Source organism: Haliotis cracherodii, unplaced genomic scaffold (assembly GCF_022045235.1).
Source record: "Haliotis cracherodii isolate W230 unplaced genomic scaffold, xgHalCrac1.p SCAF_5, whole genome shotgun sequence".
Lineage (NCBI taxonomy): Eukaryota > Metazoa > Mollusca > Gastropoda > Lepetellida > Haliotidae > Haliotis > Haliotis cracherodii.
The window spans coordinates 55,447,618-55,467,085 of NW_027266308.1; the positions used below are offsets into that span (position 1 = coordinate 55,447,618).

Consider the following 19,468-nt stretch of genomic DNA (forward strand, 5'->3'; position numbering starts at 1 on the left):
GCCCGCATGTTCACCGGACATGAATCCCATCGAGCACTTATGGGACCACCTCGATCGGCAAATCCGACGTCGCCGTGTGCCTCCAGTCAACGTCCAGGACTTGGAACGATGTCTCCTCGAGGAATGGCAACGCATCACTCCCAACGTCATCAGGCGTTTGACGTCATCAGTCTGTAGGCGTGTTCTGGCATGTATTGATGCTCACGGTGGACATACCCGCTACTGACTTGACTTTGAGACGTTTGGTGTGACATTTCCCGTTGTTTCTGTGATCAGTGCTCTAACGAAATGTTCATTTTTCGACCCCACCCATCTTTAAAGGCTTGTCATATTGGTTGTACAGATTTTATTGAAATGAATTTTTTTTACAGATGTTGTGAAAGGATTTCTCAAAAGCATAACACCAATCCTAAACTTCTGCATTGTTTAGTTTTTCTTTTATGTCGTTGCAAACAGGTGGTATCGTTTCTTTTGGACACTAGTTTACCATAATTATGTTTGTTGCAAGCCTCGGAGTTTTTACACTTTTATCAACTCGTGTTGATATATTTGGTATCGAAAGACACTTAGGTGAGATTCTCTGTATATACACAATGCCAAATATTTTAATAATATCATGAGGTCAATATAACACTTAAATGTCAGCATAGGGCTATCTTGAGCCGTGTTTAGACTTTGTCAAAACACATTTCCGTTGCGTATTTCCGTTGCATATGCCTACGAAATGTGATTAAAAACATGCGTACTCGTGTGTAGGATTGATGCGTTTATTATACAACTTGTGCGTGCACGGTGAAACGTGCTCGTGTTCCGAAAGCTTCTTGCGACCGCCATATGAATGTCTTCACCCTGCACAATGTTTCATTCATATGGCTGGACTAAAATTTTGACATTTTAGTACGATTGTATTGCTGCACATTTACCACAGTTATAGCTTCAGAGACCTTGTGATTTCTGCAAGGAAACATAATACATGAAACACTACCCAATAGACTGCACAAAACAATACGAATGTGGATTTAGCCTCATGAACATATCTGAGTTCACCGTGGTGCTGAACATCTTTGTGAAGTTCAGATTTATACCTTCACCCGCTTCCATGAAGAATTCGAAAACAGGCGATGAACGTTGACGTGTAGCGCCATACCATAAGCTTACTCGGCACTTCCATACTGACGAGCCCCACTGTGTCAAGAGAATGCGTGCTACAATTGGTCGAATAACAGACAATCAATAGATATGGATTTGTAAATCAATTGATATGGATTTTTGTAAACAACATCTGTAGTCACGCAGTTTGAGGATACCGTGCATCTGGTTGGTCGGTTGGAACTTACTGGCTCAAGAAGATTATGAATATATCAATGTATAACCGAAAATTCGTTTGTTTCTTGGTCGTAGAGGTGACTTCAGTGATCGTACTTGCATATTTATGTTTGACGTCCCACCAAACTGTCAATCACAAGACACGGATACACAAACAAGCAAGCTTCAACCATTCTGTAAAGGAAGAAAATGTTTCACCCGAAAAACTGCGGAGAGAAACTGGGCAGTCATGTGTTTCCCCTGTACATTCACCAAGTCTTGTTCCATGTCAGCAGAACAACCTCAGTGAGTTGGCTTTTTGTTTCTTTCTTAATTCCTTTTCCGAGGTGCAATGTTATTTATCAAACTGAAATTATTACATATAACGATGCCAAACACCCTGTCGGGAACCTTGTCATAATAGCAACACCATGCTTGTAAGACTCGATATAAGAATCAGGTGGTTACAATTATAGCCTTGCTGACTCTTTATCATTTGCCCCCACCGCACTGGGTGTTGCTTTTGCTATCAATAGCAAGTATATGGTAATATGATAACGCAGGCGTTTGCCTTACAAAAGATCATGCCAGATGTACCGAATAAAGTCTGGCTCCCCTTTACCGATATGTTTTGTTTGTTTGTTTGTTTGTTGATTAACACCGCACTCAGCAATCAGTCAAGTGTATTTCGTAATTCAGGCCACATGGACCATAGTACAGTAGTTGGATAAATAGCATTTTAAGTCACATATCCAGAGTGTTACATCTCTGTCGATCTCATTTTAAATAATTCACATAAATATAAAGCTATCAAGCGTAGTATATTAATATCACATGATTTAAATAAATTTGCAAACGTTATATTACCTTTATAATATTTCTGTAATGAGGTAGAAAAGGTAGTTCTCAAGTGAATATATTTCTTATATACAAAAAAAAAGACATGGTATTCATCCTCTACTAAATGAAGGTCACATTCTTCTCATATAGATTCTGTATGAGCTATAGTTAACAATGACCTTTTACGAATACTGTTGAGTCGAAATTTACACATTGCTCTAAGTAATCGTTTGTCTTTGAGTATTGTTATGTAAAATTCGGGTTGCAGAAGAGATTTTATGTTAGCATAATGCACACAAAATAGACGACTCTAAACATGGTACTATGAGTGGAAATATATATCTCTTTAGCGTCTTTTAAACGCAGATAAAAACATGTTCTTATCACAAACATCTTGGAATAACCACAAATACACAAAACCGCTATTAAATAACATTTATCTCACATTATCCCAATTGACTTTTCCATTCTCATCTAATACTTTAAGCATAATATAACTTTGGAAGGGGTGTCGACTTGCATTCATTCGCAAAAGCTTAATCAGTACTTAATTATAATTTGCGTATTTATAAACATACAACGACGTCCAGTTTCACCCAGAATAGCTTTGTTAGCTGCAAATTTACCCACACCAAGAAAAAGTTTAAAATAGCATGTTTCTATCTTTTCAATTGTATCAAAATGTTTAATACCCCATATTTCCGAACCATACATCAATATTGGATCGATCTTACTATATATATTACAAACAGTCGAGAGATCTATAAAGCTGTGATTACTAAACAAATGAAAAACTGGCCCTATTGCTTGCAAGTCAAGAGTTTCACAATGTCATGCTTTGGACCATATTAACCGTGAGGTGAACAAAATTCCAAGATATTTATAGTACGTTACCGTCTTTATCTTCACATTATCCAGTGTCAATGCTTCATACTTGGTTATTATCCCTCCATTTCTAAATACAATAACATTTGATATGACAATCCCCATTTCAAACGATATGTATTTAGGAGATAAATATTTCGTTTTGTAAGATTTGCGTGATGTTGCGTGATGCTGAATGGATGTACGGAAATTTCATTTGAACACAGCGCCGTAATAATAACAAAACTAGGTGGGTATATGAAAGTCATAACTATTATAGAGTTGTAATAAATGTTTTTTACTCTGTTGATTTTGTTTTGTTTTTCCCTTTGGCCAAGCCCAAGAAAATTTCATCAGTTATGATTAAGATTGTGTAATTAATGGAAAAATGTAAATTTCATTTACCTTCAAATTCTTGAATTATCTCAGAAAATGTCTCGTCGTCCTATTCACTTAATATTTCATCGAAATCCCCGATGTGGAAGTCAGGGTAAATTTCAATCTGTTCCTCCATGTAGATGATTTCAAAAAATAGTTCCATTAATTAATGTATACATACACCGTGATGAGACCCCCAAAATCCAGTGATGTTATGCTCATTCGACAACACTTTTTAACCAATCAGATCAGGGAACATACTTACTTTTATGTTACAATTTAAAACATCTAGATGTCTCTGCAAGTCCCGCACAGTATACGAGAAAGGTACAATGTCATCGGCAAATAAGAGTAACATCAGATCTTCAACATTCCAGCTAAATGACGGGGGTCTGTAAAAAAACGAATCTGGACCAGACAATCCAGTGATTGACTTTAGGAGCATCGATCCACGCAACTGGCATACGATGACATGCATCAACCAAGTCACCGAATCTGACCATCTGATCCCCTTAGTCGCCTCTTACGACAAGCATAGTCGCCTTTTACATTTACCGATATGTGCCTATCTGTAAAAATGTTTACCCGTGTAGCTGGAATAGTAATACTCACCATACCTTACAAACATGTCAGAGGTTTGGGGTGTGTCACAATAGTCACATGATATTATGTCAGAGGAGAAAAGGCTTTGTAGGTCCATAAAAGTGTTTCGCAGGAATACATGGACATTGAATCTTTTCTTTTTACCCTTTTATGTGTGTTAAGTTATACATCACTAGTTATGTTTTGTCGCGTTCGTCTGAGTTCGTCATACAGCTGGCATACTGCTGAGTGCGGCGTTAGGCAACACACAAACAATGGTATCGAGCATAAGATAATTTCTTGTGGGGGGAGGCTACGCTCACCTTTTTGCGAACATTGGTATTATCGCTGATTGATAGTGATTCAGAAACACGTGTATAGGATATAGTCTGAATCGTACAATGGACTCTGCTTTTAGCAGAAAAGTCTTATGATTCAGGAAGAGCTTTCGTCGAGTTTTGTTTTGATATATGTTCAGGCAATATCTTAAGTGCCGTTTCTGGAACGCCAATTCGACTGGATCAGGTTGATGACGGATGATCACATGACAACATTGTGTCCAGGTCCACAATTATGTCGCCAATAAATAGCGAATCAGTTGTTAACACCATGAGCGCGATCAGATCACGTATTGTTCTCACGTCAAGCACTTGAAATTGCACTGGGACCAGTTTTGACCCAGAATTGAAAGAACACCACATCTAAATTTTATAGAGGCTCTTCTCAAGAAAACTGCTGACATTGTACATGATGTTTAAGATGTCTTTAGACAGCTTGCATTGATCTGAAAGTAGATGTGTTTTCACGAAGCGAGGCTTTTGATTCCCAGTGCTGCTTAAACGTACTAAAGCAAAGCTCGATCTGAATGACAGTATCATGAAGTTACAAAGTCATTAAATATGTTAAATATACATTCGCGCACTTCTAGGTTCCCATGTTTTTAAATGAATGTTGGATACGTTGGCACGTTAAATAAATTTATCATATTGCATGTTTGCTGGACTCGCTTCCATTTCCTGAAGTGTCACAGTGGATATCTCGCTGTAGTTCAAGCACTGGGGTATTGGGGTTAAAGATTTCAGTCATGGCCATCTTTGATCCACGGTTTTTAGCAATGTGTTTAATAATTCAAGACAGACACGACGAATAACAAAAGAATAACTTCCATGGCTTGACCTTGAGACGACCTTGAGTGAGTGAGCGAGTTGGATTTAACGCCTCTTTTAACATTATTCCAGTTATATCACGGCGTGTCAGCTTAATGTTGGAGGAAAGCACGAAGTGATGCAGGTCTCAGACATTTACCTAATCGGTAAAATCCACGAGCACGGGGATGGTGCTGACAAACCTAGAAACATAATCGGGGGGAACCGGGATTCGAACGCACAATTATAGTTTTCTGGCGTGCCCAAGGGACACAACTCTGTACAGCGAATTGCGACTCGGCCGCTTGTACCCCCGAGACGACCTTGCATGCGTCCATGAATGTATATGTGTAACAAGACATCTTTGAAAATAATCATTTCCAAGTCCGTAATTGTATCGGTGATTTTTTTCAGGAGAGAAACGACGAATACTAAAAGAAGCGCTACCATGGCTTGATCTTGAGGCGACCTTGAATGCGTCCAAGACACTTCTCCCCGGGGGATACCACCAACCGCTTGGATGTGCCTCACCACAGCGACTTGCCATAATAATTCCCTACAGAGACAGAGAGGTGAACCTGAAGATCCTCCTCAACAACCTCCACAGAGTGCTCCAGAAACAACAGGCAGAATATGCCATCTTTGTAGTGGAGCAGGTGTGTTGACAGTACAACTAACAGCTTAGGAGTAGACAGTCTCACCGTTGTGTGGACAACACAATTGCGGAAGTGAGTGAGTTGACATTTAAAGTCTCATTGGCAGTATTTCAGCCAAATAGTGACCCCATTTGTACAGTCCACATCTTTCTCTGACGATACCCGTGGGTTCAGCAAATGTTCTGAATATCCACCTGGGTCACGTTGGGCTTTTAATAACAGCTAGGGAACACACTTTCACACAACTGAAATAATGTCCAAATGCATGGTTAATCCTACTCACCCACTCACTCGTCTCTCTTTTCCGGTTTTTTTTTTAACTTTATGAGATTACAGGTGTGGTGTGGGATTGGGCTGGATGATCCTGATCTTTTTGTTGTCAATGTGTGTGGTTGTGAAGTATCCTGGTGAAGAAGGAAATACATTTATACTAAATAAACACCTTCCATATTCAAGACTGACTTTCAATGAAAAGGAACAGATGAATCATACTAAATTACCAATAGCGTGAAGATCCTGGTTAGAATTATACTTCAGCAACCCATGCTAGTATGAGGCAACTTATCGGGTTGATACATGTCATGGTATAACAAGTGCGTAAATTGACGCTCATATCAATCACTTGATAGAAAAAAGGAAAACAAAGAATACATGTGTATAGGGGTTATCACGCGAGTGTATTTGGGAATGATAAATATCCTGTGATAGGAATAACCATTGTATTTAGCGAGCCTTGGCTCATCAAATATCTCACATAAACATTACCGAATTACAAGTTTTCCTGGAATGTGCTCATTAATATATATTACGTAACAGGTAAATGATGTGTAGGTCAGACAATGACAGTGTAACCAATTTTGTTCCAACTGAAATCTGTTTCTTATACAGTGGCGAAACAACATACACGCAAAACAACAATTGCCTATACAGCTTGTTTTTACTTGCCTTTCACGGCAATCCACGGTCTGTCCGATAGAGTATCTGCCCTTTGTCAAAGGGAAGCTACTCTAATCCTAGTCAATGAGACGTCACGGCCACGATCAGACGTTGTTGTCATAACGTTAAGAAGTGCAGCCGGGTGTACACAGAGACAAAACGAAATGGTTAACAATTCTGACATATTTCGGCCAAATTCAACAATTTTGATTTGTGGAAAAGGTTCCAAGCCGATGAGGTCTACCAGCCCAGATATGGCTACTGATCCCGCTTGGCTAGGCCTCATGCCCTCCCAAAATATCTCGCAATTTTATTTATATCTCCAAAGCTGATGAAACTTGTAATATGCCTTAGCTACGTCACAGTTAGACACTGATTTTCAGTTTATTAGACAGTTCTTGTGATAATGATAGCAATTATCCCAGTAGTTTGTCCAGATTCCCGATGGTTAAATCTGACTCGATCGCCGAAAAACAAGAACGACTGAAACACTGAAAGTTGTCACTACTTGGCCTTTGATATTTGCATCTCTATCCGCCTATGACCCCAACGGATATCGTTTTCATCCGTTGGCGTTATCCTGCCGTGAAACCTACCCATTATATGATACATATATATTACTTTTGCAGGAAAATGGTACACCGTTTAACAGAGGATTGATTAAAAACATTGGGTACCTTGAAGCCAAGGCTCGTTGTCATTTTGACTGTTTCACCTTCCAAGATGTCGATTTGGTGCCTGAGAGTGAGAGGAATACCTACTGGTGTGGTGCGAGGGCTATACATCACTCTCAAAGACTCGACATACTGAAATACAGGTAGACTCAACCCTTTGCCATCCTCTCTATAGATTGCAAAATTCACAATAGTTCTGGTGGTGCATGGTTGGTTTTCACGAAAGGAGTTAAACAAAGGTGTTCCAATGATGGATTGCACATATTCATCAAATTTCTTTTTTAAGGTTTCTTAATAGCATTAATCACTTTATCTAATAATGCATCAAGATAAGTGCCGATAGTAATTATGCGTTCGTCGACTTTAAGTGATTATTTTGTGTGTCTGGTGCATTTGATTAAAACTTTCATTTCAGTATAGGACGGGAGCTATATATACTCAACAACAAAAGTTCCTGTGACACCAATATTTTAGTGTATTTTTATAACAAGTAATGTTTGGTTTCCAATATTGTAGTACGTGTATCGAATCAAGTCACAAAAACGCAACTGCTACAGAAAAGCATGTATTCCATGCAAAAGTTGACTTTTATGCAAGCCCCATGCATTTCACTACCCAAAGATGGGTATAAAAACATGTGCGTTAACGGGATTCCACATGCATTGTTTCGCATCGTGATGACAACAACCACTCAGAAAAAACAACAAATTTACGCAATTATTCAACATTACGAAATGCCACGCCTGTCCGAAAATGAGCGTCTGCGAGCCACCGGTATGCTTGAAGCAGGATCGAGTCAACGTGATGTTGCAAGACAACTTAACGTCCACAGAAACACCATTTGGTGTTGATGGCAACGTTGGCAACAGACGAATGCAGTAAGAGACCATCCTGGGAATGGCAGGCCACGCGTAAGCAATAATCGACAATACAACTGGATTCGAACAACACACCTACGAAATCGATTCCAGCCAGCAACAGTGACTGCAAGAAGCACCCCTGACCTTCGACGAATATCTTCACAAACCGTGCGTCGTCGCCTCAGGTGTGCAGGGATTGTCGCCAGAAGACCCACCAGACGTCCCATTTTGACAGGAAACCACCACCAAGCACGTTTACAGTGGTGCAGACAGCTTCAACGCTAAACGGCCATGCAGTGGGGACAAGTTCTATTCACTGACGAGTCTCGTTTTCACCTCAGCCACAGCGATGGACGGACTCGAGTGTACCGACGTGGAGGTGATCGTTACGTCAATCATTGTGTCATGGAAGAAGATCGGTTCGGGGGCGGCAGCGTTATGGTATGGGATGGGATTACAGCAAGACAGAGGACCCGTTTGATAGTGGTAGAGGGAAATCTCAATGGACAGCGCTACCGCGACGAGATCATCGGTCCTGTTGTTCTACCGTTTTTGCGTCGTCATGGCCTAGGCATTACCTTTCAACATGACAACGCCCGGCCTCATATTGCTCGACTTATTTCCTCTTTAACACAACAACGTGAATGTCATCCCCTGGCCGGCTCGCTCCCCTGATCTCTAGCCAATGAAGCACATGTGGGATGAGATGGATCGGCGCCTTCGACGTCAACCACGTGTTCCACAGACACTCCAGGAACTTCGAAACATGCTCCAGCAGATATGGACAGACATCCCACAGGACTTTGTGCGACGCCTGATCCATTCCATGAGACGAAGATGTGTTGCTTGCATCGCATCCATAGGTGGACACACACGCTATTGATTTGTAAATTGACATTTTGGCATGTTCATGTTTTTTTTATATGAAATAACGCAGTTTCTGAAGTCAGTATGGCAAATTAAACCATTTGAACACTTACAGGAGTCTTTTATCTGTTGTAAACCGAAAATGTTTCAGATTTGGTAAAAAACATAACTTTGTATTAAATCATATTCAATGTCACAGGAACTTTTGTTGTTCAGTATAGTTTGTGCCTGACCGGGAAGGAAATGTCAAATGTTCATAAAGAAAAATGTTTTTGTATCTCACTTGATGTGTTGGGGTAGACTAAGACCCGGGTTCGATTCCCCACATGGTGTCCAAGTCATATCACTCACTCACTCACTACAACAATATGCTGACAAACTGGCATACGACTGAAATAATAGCTGCGTTATACATAACTCACACACTCATTTCCAGGATATTTTACAAGAATCACTTTGGTGGAGTGATAACCTTCAACGAGACATTTTTCTCCACCATCAATGGTTACTCTAACTTGTACTTCATGTGGGGAGGTGAAGATGATGACCTGTTTCACAGGTAAGGCTTTTCAATCAGTGACTAGGAGAGTCATGCGCCAAACCCAGTTCACACATAATGTAATAAAAATGGAGCATAATACTTGCAGTTAGGGGTCTGTATGCCCTGTACTTTTCTTACCTGCGCCACCATGTTTACGTTGACAGACATACCACAATTTAATTTCATCATCACGACCTATGTACCTCTTCTTTGTTTACACTACAGCACTCATTCATACAAAATCGTTCGTTTTTTAAATTCCGTCCGAAATGTTTCGATTACGTATGATTTGAAATGGTTACATCATGCATTTGCTCAGCGTGCTATTCCTAATATGGAATGTAGGTCGGGTAATATCGTTTCGTCGTGTGTATAGCGCGCTATTGTTATTTCATGTATCGTGCAGACTCAAAAACTACTTCGTATGCCTTCAGGAGAAAAAAACATGCTGGAGGTACCAAACTTATTCAATTGAAATGAGACATTTGCCATAAAACATCACTTGACTTATCAATTTATAATTTCAGTTGTAGTTATGGTTATTCTAGACATTGTTTTACATGCAGTGATTACGATCACTGTGTGTATTTGCCTCTGAAACTAAGCCTGAAAAATAGCAATCAGCTCTACACACATGTTGTCCCAATCTATAAAAATCCAATAATATCACTTAAAAGAATGATACAATGATTGACATAGTATTTGTAATTAATATTTTACCAGGAATAACATATTCCATTATATTGTTATTCCATTTGAAGCTTTTATTATATGTCTGTAGCACTTTGACGTGTCACCGTTGAGTATCAGACGGTCTTGCAATTTCGATCGCGAATGTGTTGATGTATGATAGTCAAACTACAACAAATATGACTCGTTACGAGTCAAGGTATGGCATTTATGATATATAGATCCATTCTCTAAAAACTAAGGTTCGTTTCATGGCGTCAATAGCGGTAATCTGATCTTTCGATCAGTTGACAAACAATTTCGATAAGTTTAATGATAGAGAATTGACTCGATGGTTATGACTCGATGGTTTTCAGATGTTGATAAGAGAGAGATAAAATGAATAGGTAGGACGTTTCGATTCTATTGTGTAATAACGTGTGTCTTTTCAACTGGAAATGCGCCACGTGCAACAAATGGATTTGACATGACATACATGTAGGTACACTGTAACAGCAATGTCGGTTTGACCCATAGTACCATAATGTCCACTCGTACTGTGACGGTATCATTTCTGGAAGAGGATGAGTACAGTGCAGTGTCATACAAATAGTATAACAAGGATAGAACGAAACGTTACGATGTATTTTACCACATACATCTAGCTCATATAGAATTCATTCAACACATGGTACTTTGAGTAAGTATCAGTTTGTATTATTCATGGCATTTGTGAAGTTAATGATTTTACATATCTTGCAATTGTATCAGTGACGTCAAACGCGACAGGTGTTAAAGGCACCAGTTATAGGCCCCAGTCGTTCACAAATTAAAGGGCAAATTCACTAAGTAAATCATAATCATGGCAAACACAGAAAACGCCCGAGGAAAACCACGTCCATACTTATTTCATATCGAAATACAATCATTTTCAGATTGCTGAAGAAAAAACTGCCATATGAATTCAGCAGATATCCTCGTTACACTGCTATGACGCATAAAAATGACCCGCACCATACAAAGGAAGAGTAAGTAGAATTGTGCTCTTCACTTTCAGAGCATTTATATGGTGCAATACAATCAGCATGAAACAATGAACAGACATATATATATATAACCGCAAAAGAAACGTCACCCCAAGTAACATTGCATGAAAAGTTGTCATTTAAATTTCTGGGTATGTTTTGTCTAAAGTTTAACATTACCTCTCCGTAAAAAATTAAATTTGATGATAAAAAACAAAGCAGATGACAATAAAACCGATCGCCCAAACGCATCACGGCAGCGGTCATGGTAACCCGATGCACGTGAATTCCGCGCAAATTAAAATGCACATGCGTTCCCCCATGTCTTGCCCTATACAAATCCACCCAGATCGGGCAACATTCATTCCTTATTGAATTGCCACCACATGCCAAGATTGACAAGAAATCAGCGACAGCAAGCCTTTGGACGATTGCAAGCTGGACAAACCGCCCGGCAAGTCCACGTAAGGTCCATATACAGGCTCCAACAACGGTACCATACCACCAACACTACAGATGACCGACCACGTAGTGGAAGACCAAGGGTCACCACCCGACGTCAGGATCGTCTGATTGTGCAACAACATCTTCAAGATCACTTTGTTACTGCTGCGGAAACTACTTGACAGACCTTGGGGACACACCAGCGACACATTAGTGCGGACACCGTGCGTCGACGATTGAATAGCAGACAAGCCCACTGTCACAGGCCACACCGAGGACCCATTCTGACACCACGTCATCACCCGGACCGTCTTCAGTTAGCAACACAGCACCAGCGTTGGCGCTACCAGCAGTGGAGAAGAGTCCTCTTCTCAGACGAGAGCCGTTACTGTATCTCAACAGCAGATTGCAGAGAGAGATAGTCTGGCGACGCCATGGGGAACATTATTCGGATGCTTGTGTTGTTGAGAGAGACTCGTGGAGTGGTCCGAACATCATGGTGTGGGGTGGAACTGGTCTTGCACAGCGGGTCGGCCCTGTGGCCTTCCAGAACATTTGTCCAGGGAGAGGCAATTGTGTCACAGCAGCTCGGTACATTGATCACGTTTTGAGACCACACGCCATACCTCATTTGGCACGTCGCCGCAACCACGAGTTTCAGCATGATAACGACCGTGCCCACACTGCGAGAGCAACAAGAGACTTCCTCCAGCAGAATGGCATCAGAACCATGCAGTGGCCTGCCCTCAGTCCCGATTTAAATCCCATTGAGCATCTGTGGGCTCATTCGTCTGAATAACGTCCGACCAAGGCACACAACTGTAGCTGAACTGCGTCAGGCGTTCCTCATAGTGTGGGCTTAAGCGCCTATGGCCTTCATCAACCACCTCATCCATTCCATGTATCGACGGTGCACGGCTGTCATCAATGCACATGGCACATGGCGGACACACTTGTGATGCCATTTTCTCAGAGACAAGTGATGTGTTTCACTTTAAGTACGTTTGACACTTTAATTTCAACCTTGATAATAAGTTTTGTTAAGTTTCATCTTTTTAATGTCTCTAAGTATGTTTCAGTGTTTGGACAAATAAGGTTTCTCATATATTCACCATGGGGACGTTTCATTTGCGGTTCAGTATATTTCCTCCTTTATCAACTCGTGTTCGTGTATATTATGTCAAAAGACACTCAGGTAAGATTCTGTATATCTTACTGATATCTAAAAATCGATTATGCAATATCAATAAATATAAAGAGGTTATCACGCGAGTGTATTTGGGGATGGTAAACATCCTGTATTAGGAATAAACATTGTATTTAGCAAGCCTTGGCGAGCTTAATATAAAGTGTTTATTCCTAATACAGGATATTTACCATCCCCAAACACACAAACGTGATAACCTCTTTATCATAAAATGTCATTCTTCCAATTCTGTTAACCGCCTCCGTGGTCTAGATTAGTGCGTTCGCCCGGAGAGCGGAAGATACGGGGTTCGACGTTAAAAGATGGCACTTGTTGTTACCATGTGTGGCGCTCAGCATTAAGGGGCTTAAACAAGCACTGGTCGGCTCGGAGTCAGTATACTGTGTCTGAGTGGGGTATTCATGTTAAAGCACCATAAATCAGTATTCGTCCGGACTAGTACAGGCAGCCACACACACACACACACACACACACACACACACACACACACACACACACACACACACACACACACACACACACACACATCTCTTTCCATCTCTCACAAACATTAGCGAAACATTGCAAGTTTTCCTGGAATGCGCGCATTAATATTTATTACGTCAGATGTTATTACGTGATGTGTCTGTCGGACAGTGACAGAAGCCAATGTAGTTCCAACTGAAATCTATTTCTTATACAGTGGCGTATCTACATTTACGCAAAACAACAATTGCCTACACAAATTGTTTTACTTGCCTTTCGCGGCAATCCATCGGTCTGTCCGATAGAGTAACTGCCCTTTATAGGGAAGCTATTCAAATCCTAGTCTATGAAACGTCAGACGTTGTTGACAGTCGGCCTGTCCTGACATAACGTTAAGAAGTGCAGTCTGATGTATACACAGCGACAAAACAAAACAAAGTAACAATTCGAACATATTTTGGCCAAATCCAACTGTTGTAATTTGTGGAAAAAGTTCCACGCCGCAGAGGTCTACATGCACAGATATGGCTACTGGTGCCGCTTGGCTAGGCCTGGTGCCCTCGCAAAATTGTTTCGCAATTTATATCCCCAAAGTTGTCCAAACTTATAAAATGTCTTAGCTACGTCACAGTTAGACACGGATTTTCAGTAGTAGTCCAGGTTCCCGATGGTTAATTCTGACTCGATTGCCGAATGACGAGGGCGACGCCATGTTTGTTTATAGACACTTAAAATAGTCCCTACTTGACTTTTGATATTTGCATCTCTATCCGCGTTTGACCTCAACGGATATAGTTTTTATCCGTATGTTTTATCCTGCCGAGAAACCTAACAATTATATGATAAACTTTAAGAACAGCTTGATCTACCGCACCCCGGCTGCCACTACGTTACCTATTTCAGTTGGCCTTAACACATTAAAGTAATTTATTTTGTTCAGTTTCTCATGCGGACATATGCAGTAGTCTACCACAGAGGCACCCCTAGAGGCTATGTAAGCAAAGTCGTCCCTTGAGTCACATCTTCCATTCACAATACAATAATTAATGTTAATTTAAAAGTCAATTAGGAGATGGCCGCAATTATTAACAGTAGTGACAATTGTTTCCCGGTAAGGCAAAATAGCAACTCCTTCCACAAAGTCTAACAGCCCTCAGCATTATTAATATCTCCACAAATATATGTCATCTCAGGCCGTTGATATTTAATAACCTGCATTAAAAGTGTCTAAAAATCTCAATAGCATCTATTTGTCTTGCTGTAGAGGTTTATCATTTTGAATATAAACTTCCCTAAAGTTTCTGCTATCTTTTTGTTTCATTTTTTCACCCAGTCGATGGATCTGCATTTGGCGATTTCTACACCAGGAGATATGGGGGTTATTCGAATATTTCCTTGCAGCATCGACTGCTGCAATGTCTCCAAACTTTAGTCTATCTTTAATCATGCCATTTACTTTTGAGGAAGCACACTCGTTGTTCGATTCTGGAACATTTCTCAACACAATGTTTAGCCCGCTATTTTCTTTTTTTGCAGCTGCAGCATAGCTTTTTTGTCTGGGTATATTGTCTATACTCTTTTTCATTGTTTCGTGTTTTTGGTCTTGTTGATCTTTCATTTGTTTGAGCTCAGAGTTCACATCGCCTATCTTTTCTCTAACCTCACTTTACATATCTCTATGTCTATAATGTTCTGCATTTCACACATTATTCTCTCCTCCATTGTGTCTAACCCTTTATAAAAATGTCTTGTGAGATATTCAATTGCTGTCATCACCCCTACTGAACAAAATTCTGATGTATGTGTTTAGTCTCTACTCACATTGTCTGTATGCACCAGATCGACATTCTCACCTGTCTGACTCTTGTACTTTGACCGTCGCCATGTTGTGTCCATCGTTTGATCCCGCCTCGCTTGAGTGAACTTGCACCTCTATCGTTGTTAATCTTACTTCTTCTATCTCCTCCTTTCTTTTCTTAGAATCATCATTCCTGCAGATTTCTCTGATCGGTGTCTTTGACGATGAACAATTTGTCACTGACAGGCCGGGTAACAAGACTGACAGCACGTAGTCCTCCGAGTCGCTGAGAACACGTTCTCCAATTTCTGGCATATTTTCCGACATGAAATGACACTTACGATCTCACAAGATGTGAAAGTGAGTGTTTAATCACTGACTTTACCTCGATCGATGTCTTTGTAGCAGATATTTCACTACATTTTCAGTTGTCCTAGACAGCTAGTAACAAAGTCCAGCAACCGAGCACAAATAAAGACGGGTCGAAATTGTGTTTATTGTCTGGTGGACACAGGTCAATGGCCGCTCATATACTCAAGATTTACATCTCATTGTTCTGCTTTCTCTCTATATTCATATTCATCTGGTACATGCATGGCACACGCGTGGCCACGCGCTGCACACATGCATGTCAGGGGAATGAACTTCTGAACAGAAGTATGTTTGTTTGTTTGTTGTTGTTGTTTTTTTTGTTTGTGTGTGTGTGTGTGTGTGTGTGTGTGTGTGTGTGTGTGTGTGTGTGTGTGTGTGTGTGTGTCTGAGTGGTGATTGGTGAATGCAAATCACTACATAAAAAAATGCCACATATAAATATGCGAAAACCATGAATCAGTACAAATAATAAACACATGCTCATGATACCGGAATTATATGATTGTGGAAAGGGTTTTGTCGCTTTTATTAATTTATTTCTAGACTATAACCCGATGACATACTGGATTCCAAAGCTCAATATGAATTCGTACAGAGAGATATATATTGCTGGGTCCACCAAATGTACTACAAAATCAAATAAAAGATTAATCACAATCCTTAATACAACAAAGGAAGGCCGTTCTTTATACTCACATAAAGTATTTGAGATAAGTGGAATTAAAATCCTGTGGATTCTCAAAAAAGAAAGGATTTGCTTGGAGCTTTGCAATCTCAGAAAAGAAGTTCAAATATGTAAAAGCATTTGATTTTCAACTTTGTATATCACAATCTCACATGATGGACATAATGGAAAACTAAACGTGGATACCGTAGATAAAGTTACATTTCAGAGGTTCTTCAGACGTTGAGGAAAGTATGTCAAAAATGAAAGCACGTGTCATCTGAAGTTTACTAAGAAAAAAATTGTGAAATGGTGGATTTCCCCATGGGTAACGTCCAAATACATTTTGCAGAAAGGCTCATGAGCACCATTTGTGTTCTCATTCTTGCTGATCTGTTGCTTTATGCATATAAAATGGTATTTCTCCTCTGACATCAAACAAGGAAATTTGGCCAAGATGTTTCACACATATCGAATCTGATATCGTTCAATAGTGCTCAAATAGCCAATTCAATTTCACTAGTTTACCCAACCGACCTAGAAATAAAAGATAAAGGAAACCGCATCATCTGTTTCATATTTAGATCTATGCATAAAGATTCAGAGTGACAAAAATACCCACAAAACTGTTTGACAAGAGGGATCATTTCAACTTTCCGATAGTCATCCGTCACGTTATGTCGAGCAGTATTCCAGCTGCTACAGTCTTTTGTATCTACATTTCACAACTGTTGAGGTACAATCGAGCATGCTCTTTCTACGAATATTTCGAAGAGGGTCATACAACTCTTGTTCAAAAGTTGTTTGATCTGGTTTACATGCACCGTTTTAGTAAAGCTTTGAAAAACATTTATGGTAGAAATGTATTTTCGCATTCGACGCATCAGTGACAAAATTATATTTGACGTGAAGTGAAATGGGGTTTAACGTCGCGTCCAAGATTATTGCATTTTTATAGCGACGTGCTTGCACATGTGTGTGGCTGCTTGTACTTGTCCGGACTAATGCCGATTTTATAGTGCTAAAACACTGAAATGCCATGTAGCAGTATACTGACTCCGAGACGACCAGTCCTTGTTTTAAACCCTGAATGCCAAGCGCCAGACAGCGTAACAACAAGTACTATCTTTTAACGTCCTTTGGTATGACGCGGTCGGGTATCGAACCCCGGACCTTCGGCTCTCTCGAGTCTTGTCGATGTTGTGCCATATGCCATCTTGATCAAATTTTTATATGTGAAATACACCCGACTCATTAAGTGAAAATCAATAAGTCAGGTAAAATGTACATAACTTATATTCAATCTATGTATTTTCTTCAGGATGGCTGTGTATGGAAAAAGTCACCTCCGATTTGAGACCGACGGCCTCAACAGTTTGGGACGACTTTACCGGTTAATATCTGTGGACTACAAGCCTCTATATACCCGAATATATGTTTCTGTCAATCAAACTGAAGTACTCACTCAGCTGAAGCATTATGGCATTAATTTATGAATGTTTCACTGGTTAGAACACTTTATGGTCTCGGCAGTAACCTTTTTCTTATTAATCAGTATAATATATATGATCTAATATGACTCCGTTATTCCACCCTCTTGTTTTGAGGTTCTTGATTATGAGCATACATGTCAACTCTCAGAGATGACGCTCACTACAGGATATCTCACTCATTTATTTAGAAATATTTATTTAACAAAATATATTTTCCATCTTTCTGGCTCTTCACCAAAAAGTACAATGGGGCCCTAAAGCCCACAATGCGCACTATACAAAAACTTGGTCTTTGTCCGTTTGGACCCCACGGTCCCTAGGATGGTGGCCTAATTTTGGTTGCTGGTGATCTGTAGCCTTTTTTATTTTGTGTTTTATATTAGATCCATTTTGAACAAGCTTTGGGCAATTTTGGACAATGTTGGTTATTCTCTTGCATTGACAATTTATATTTACGTGTACAACATCGGGGGTAGTTTGTAAAGACATGGGAACTATCTTGTGATATTTGCACTAACCCTATTAGCCCAGGCAATCTAGGCCATTTTCCACTCAACTGGGAACAAATTGCAACAGAATTTATTTCACCACAAAGCATTTCAAGTCCCAAGCAATCCCAGTTTGGGAAATATGTCTAATTTGCATAATCCAATCTGGCCACCTATAATCAATATATTGTCAATATGTCAGATGCGGTTCAATGTTTTGATGAAAAAAGCATGTGTTGTATTGCGAAATAGCCATATTATGTTTCTAAACAGATATTCACAACTACTGAACGTTTCCAACTATTGACAAATCTGCAAAAATTCAGGATTTCAAGATGGCCAATTTCAAGATGGCCGACAAGTTTCCTATATGTGTGTCTTCACACTGTTGAATCTTTTAACTCTAAAACAGTGTGCCAGGACTTATATGCATGTAACTTGCCACACTTACTCACTGAAGTGTACTTAACACTCAGTCACCAGAGCCCCCTGGTGGCCCAAAAATCCAAGATGGCCGACAAGAGTTTGATGGCTAGGCATAGAATATCAATACACTGTTAGCCTCTAATGACATATTTAAGTGATTTGAAATTCTACATTGGAGTAAACAGACCCAAGGATACATGTAGAATACTCAGTTATTTGCATAAATCCAATATAACCACCACATATCAATATTTATCTCTTAAATGACGAGTTTTGTCGAGTTTGGATATCAATGTTGATTGTTATTGTCTGAATCTACTTATTAACATGACAATAAATCGCTACAGCAAGTTTCGTTTTCATTCATGTAAATACTTGTTGGAAACAAGTATGACCTATATGAGATCCTCTCCGAATTTACCCCAAACCAGTTGATTCACAAGAAGTCGATGAGTTATCTCCCTTGTAGTTAATTTGCGGAAGGGCAATATCACCACCAAATACCAATATTTGAATATAAATCTGAAACTTTTTATCCACTTCTCATTCCGTTACATGATTGTCTGATTCATGACCATGACGTGTGTTTGTTTGTTTGTTTTACTAGTTGTTTAACGCCACACTCAGCAATATTCCAGCTATATGCTGGCGGTCTGTAAATAATCGAGTCTGGACCAGACAATCCAGAGATTGACATCATGAGCATCGATCCAAGCAATTTGGATACAATGACATGCATCAACCAAGTCAGCGAGCCTGCCCACCCCAT

At 39.9% G+C, this 19,468-nt stretch overlaps 1 protein-coding gene across 1 annotated transcript; it reads left to right on the top strand.

The window, feature by feature from the left end:
• The first annotated feature begins 1,352 nt into the window (after positions 1-1,352).
• LOC139444208 (beta-1,4-N-acetylgalactosaminyltransferase bre-4-like) lies at positions 1,353-17,788 on the top strand. Its single transcript, XM_071225120.1, has 6 exons — positions 1,353-1,611; positions 5,529-5,770; positions 7,336-7,523; positions 9,544-9,666; positions 11,253-11,345; positions 17,614-17,788. Exons 1-6 carry the CDS (start codon positions 1,353-1,355, stop codon positions 17,786-17,788), a joined length of 1,080 nt encoding a protein of 359 aa, XP_071081221.1.
• The last annotated feature ends 1,680 nt before the right edge of the window (positions 17,789-19,468 follow it).

Bases quoted from the DNA above. Each gene is read 5' to 3' on its own strand.
- LOC139444208 (XM_071225120.1), top strand. From the start codon at position 1,353: ATGAATATATCAATGTATAACCGAAAATTCGTTTGTTTCTTGGTCGTA. The intron at 7,524-9,543 runs GTAGACTCAACC...ACTCATTTCCAG, and splicing joins CTCGACATACTGAAATACAG to GATATTTTACAAGAATCACT. The intron at 9,667-11,252 runs GTAAGGCTTTTC...AATCATTTTCAG, and splicing joins GATGATGACCTGTTTCACAG to ATTGCTGAAGAAAAAACTGC.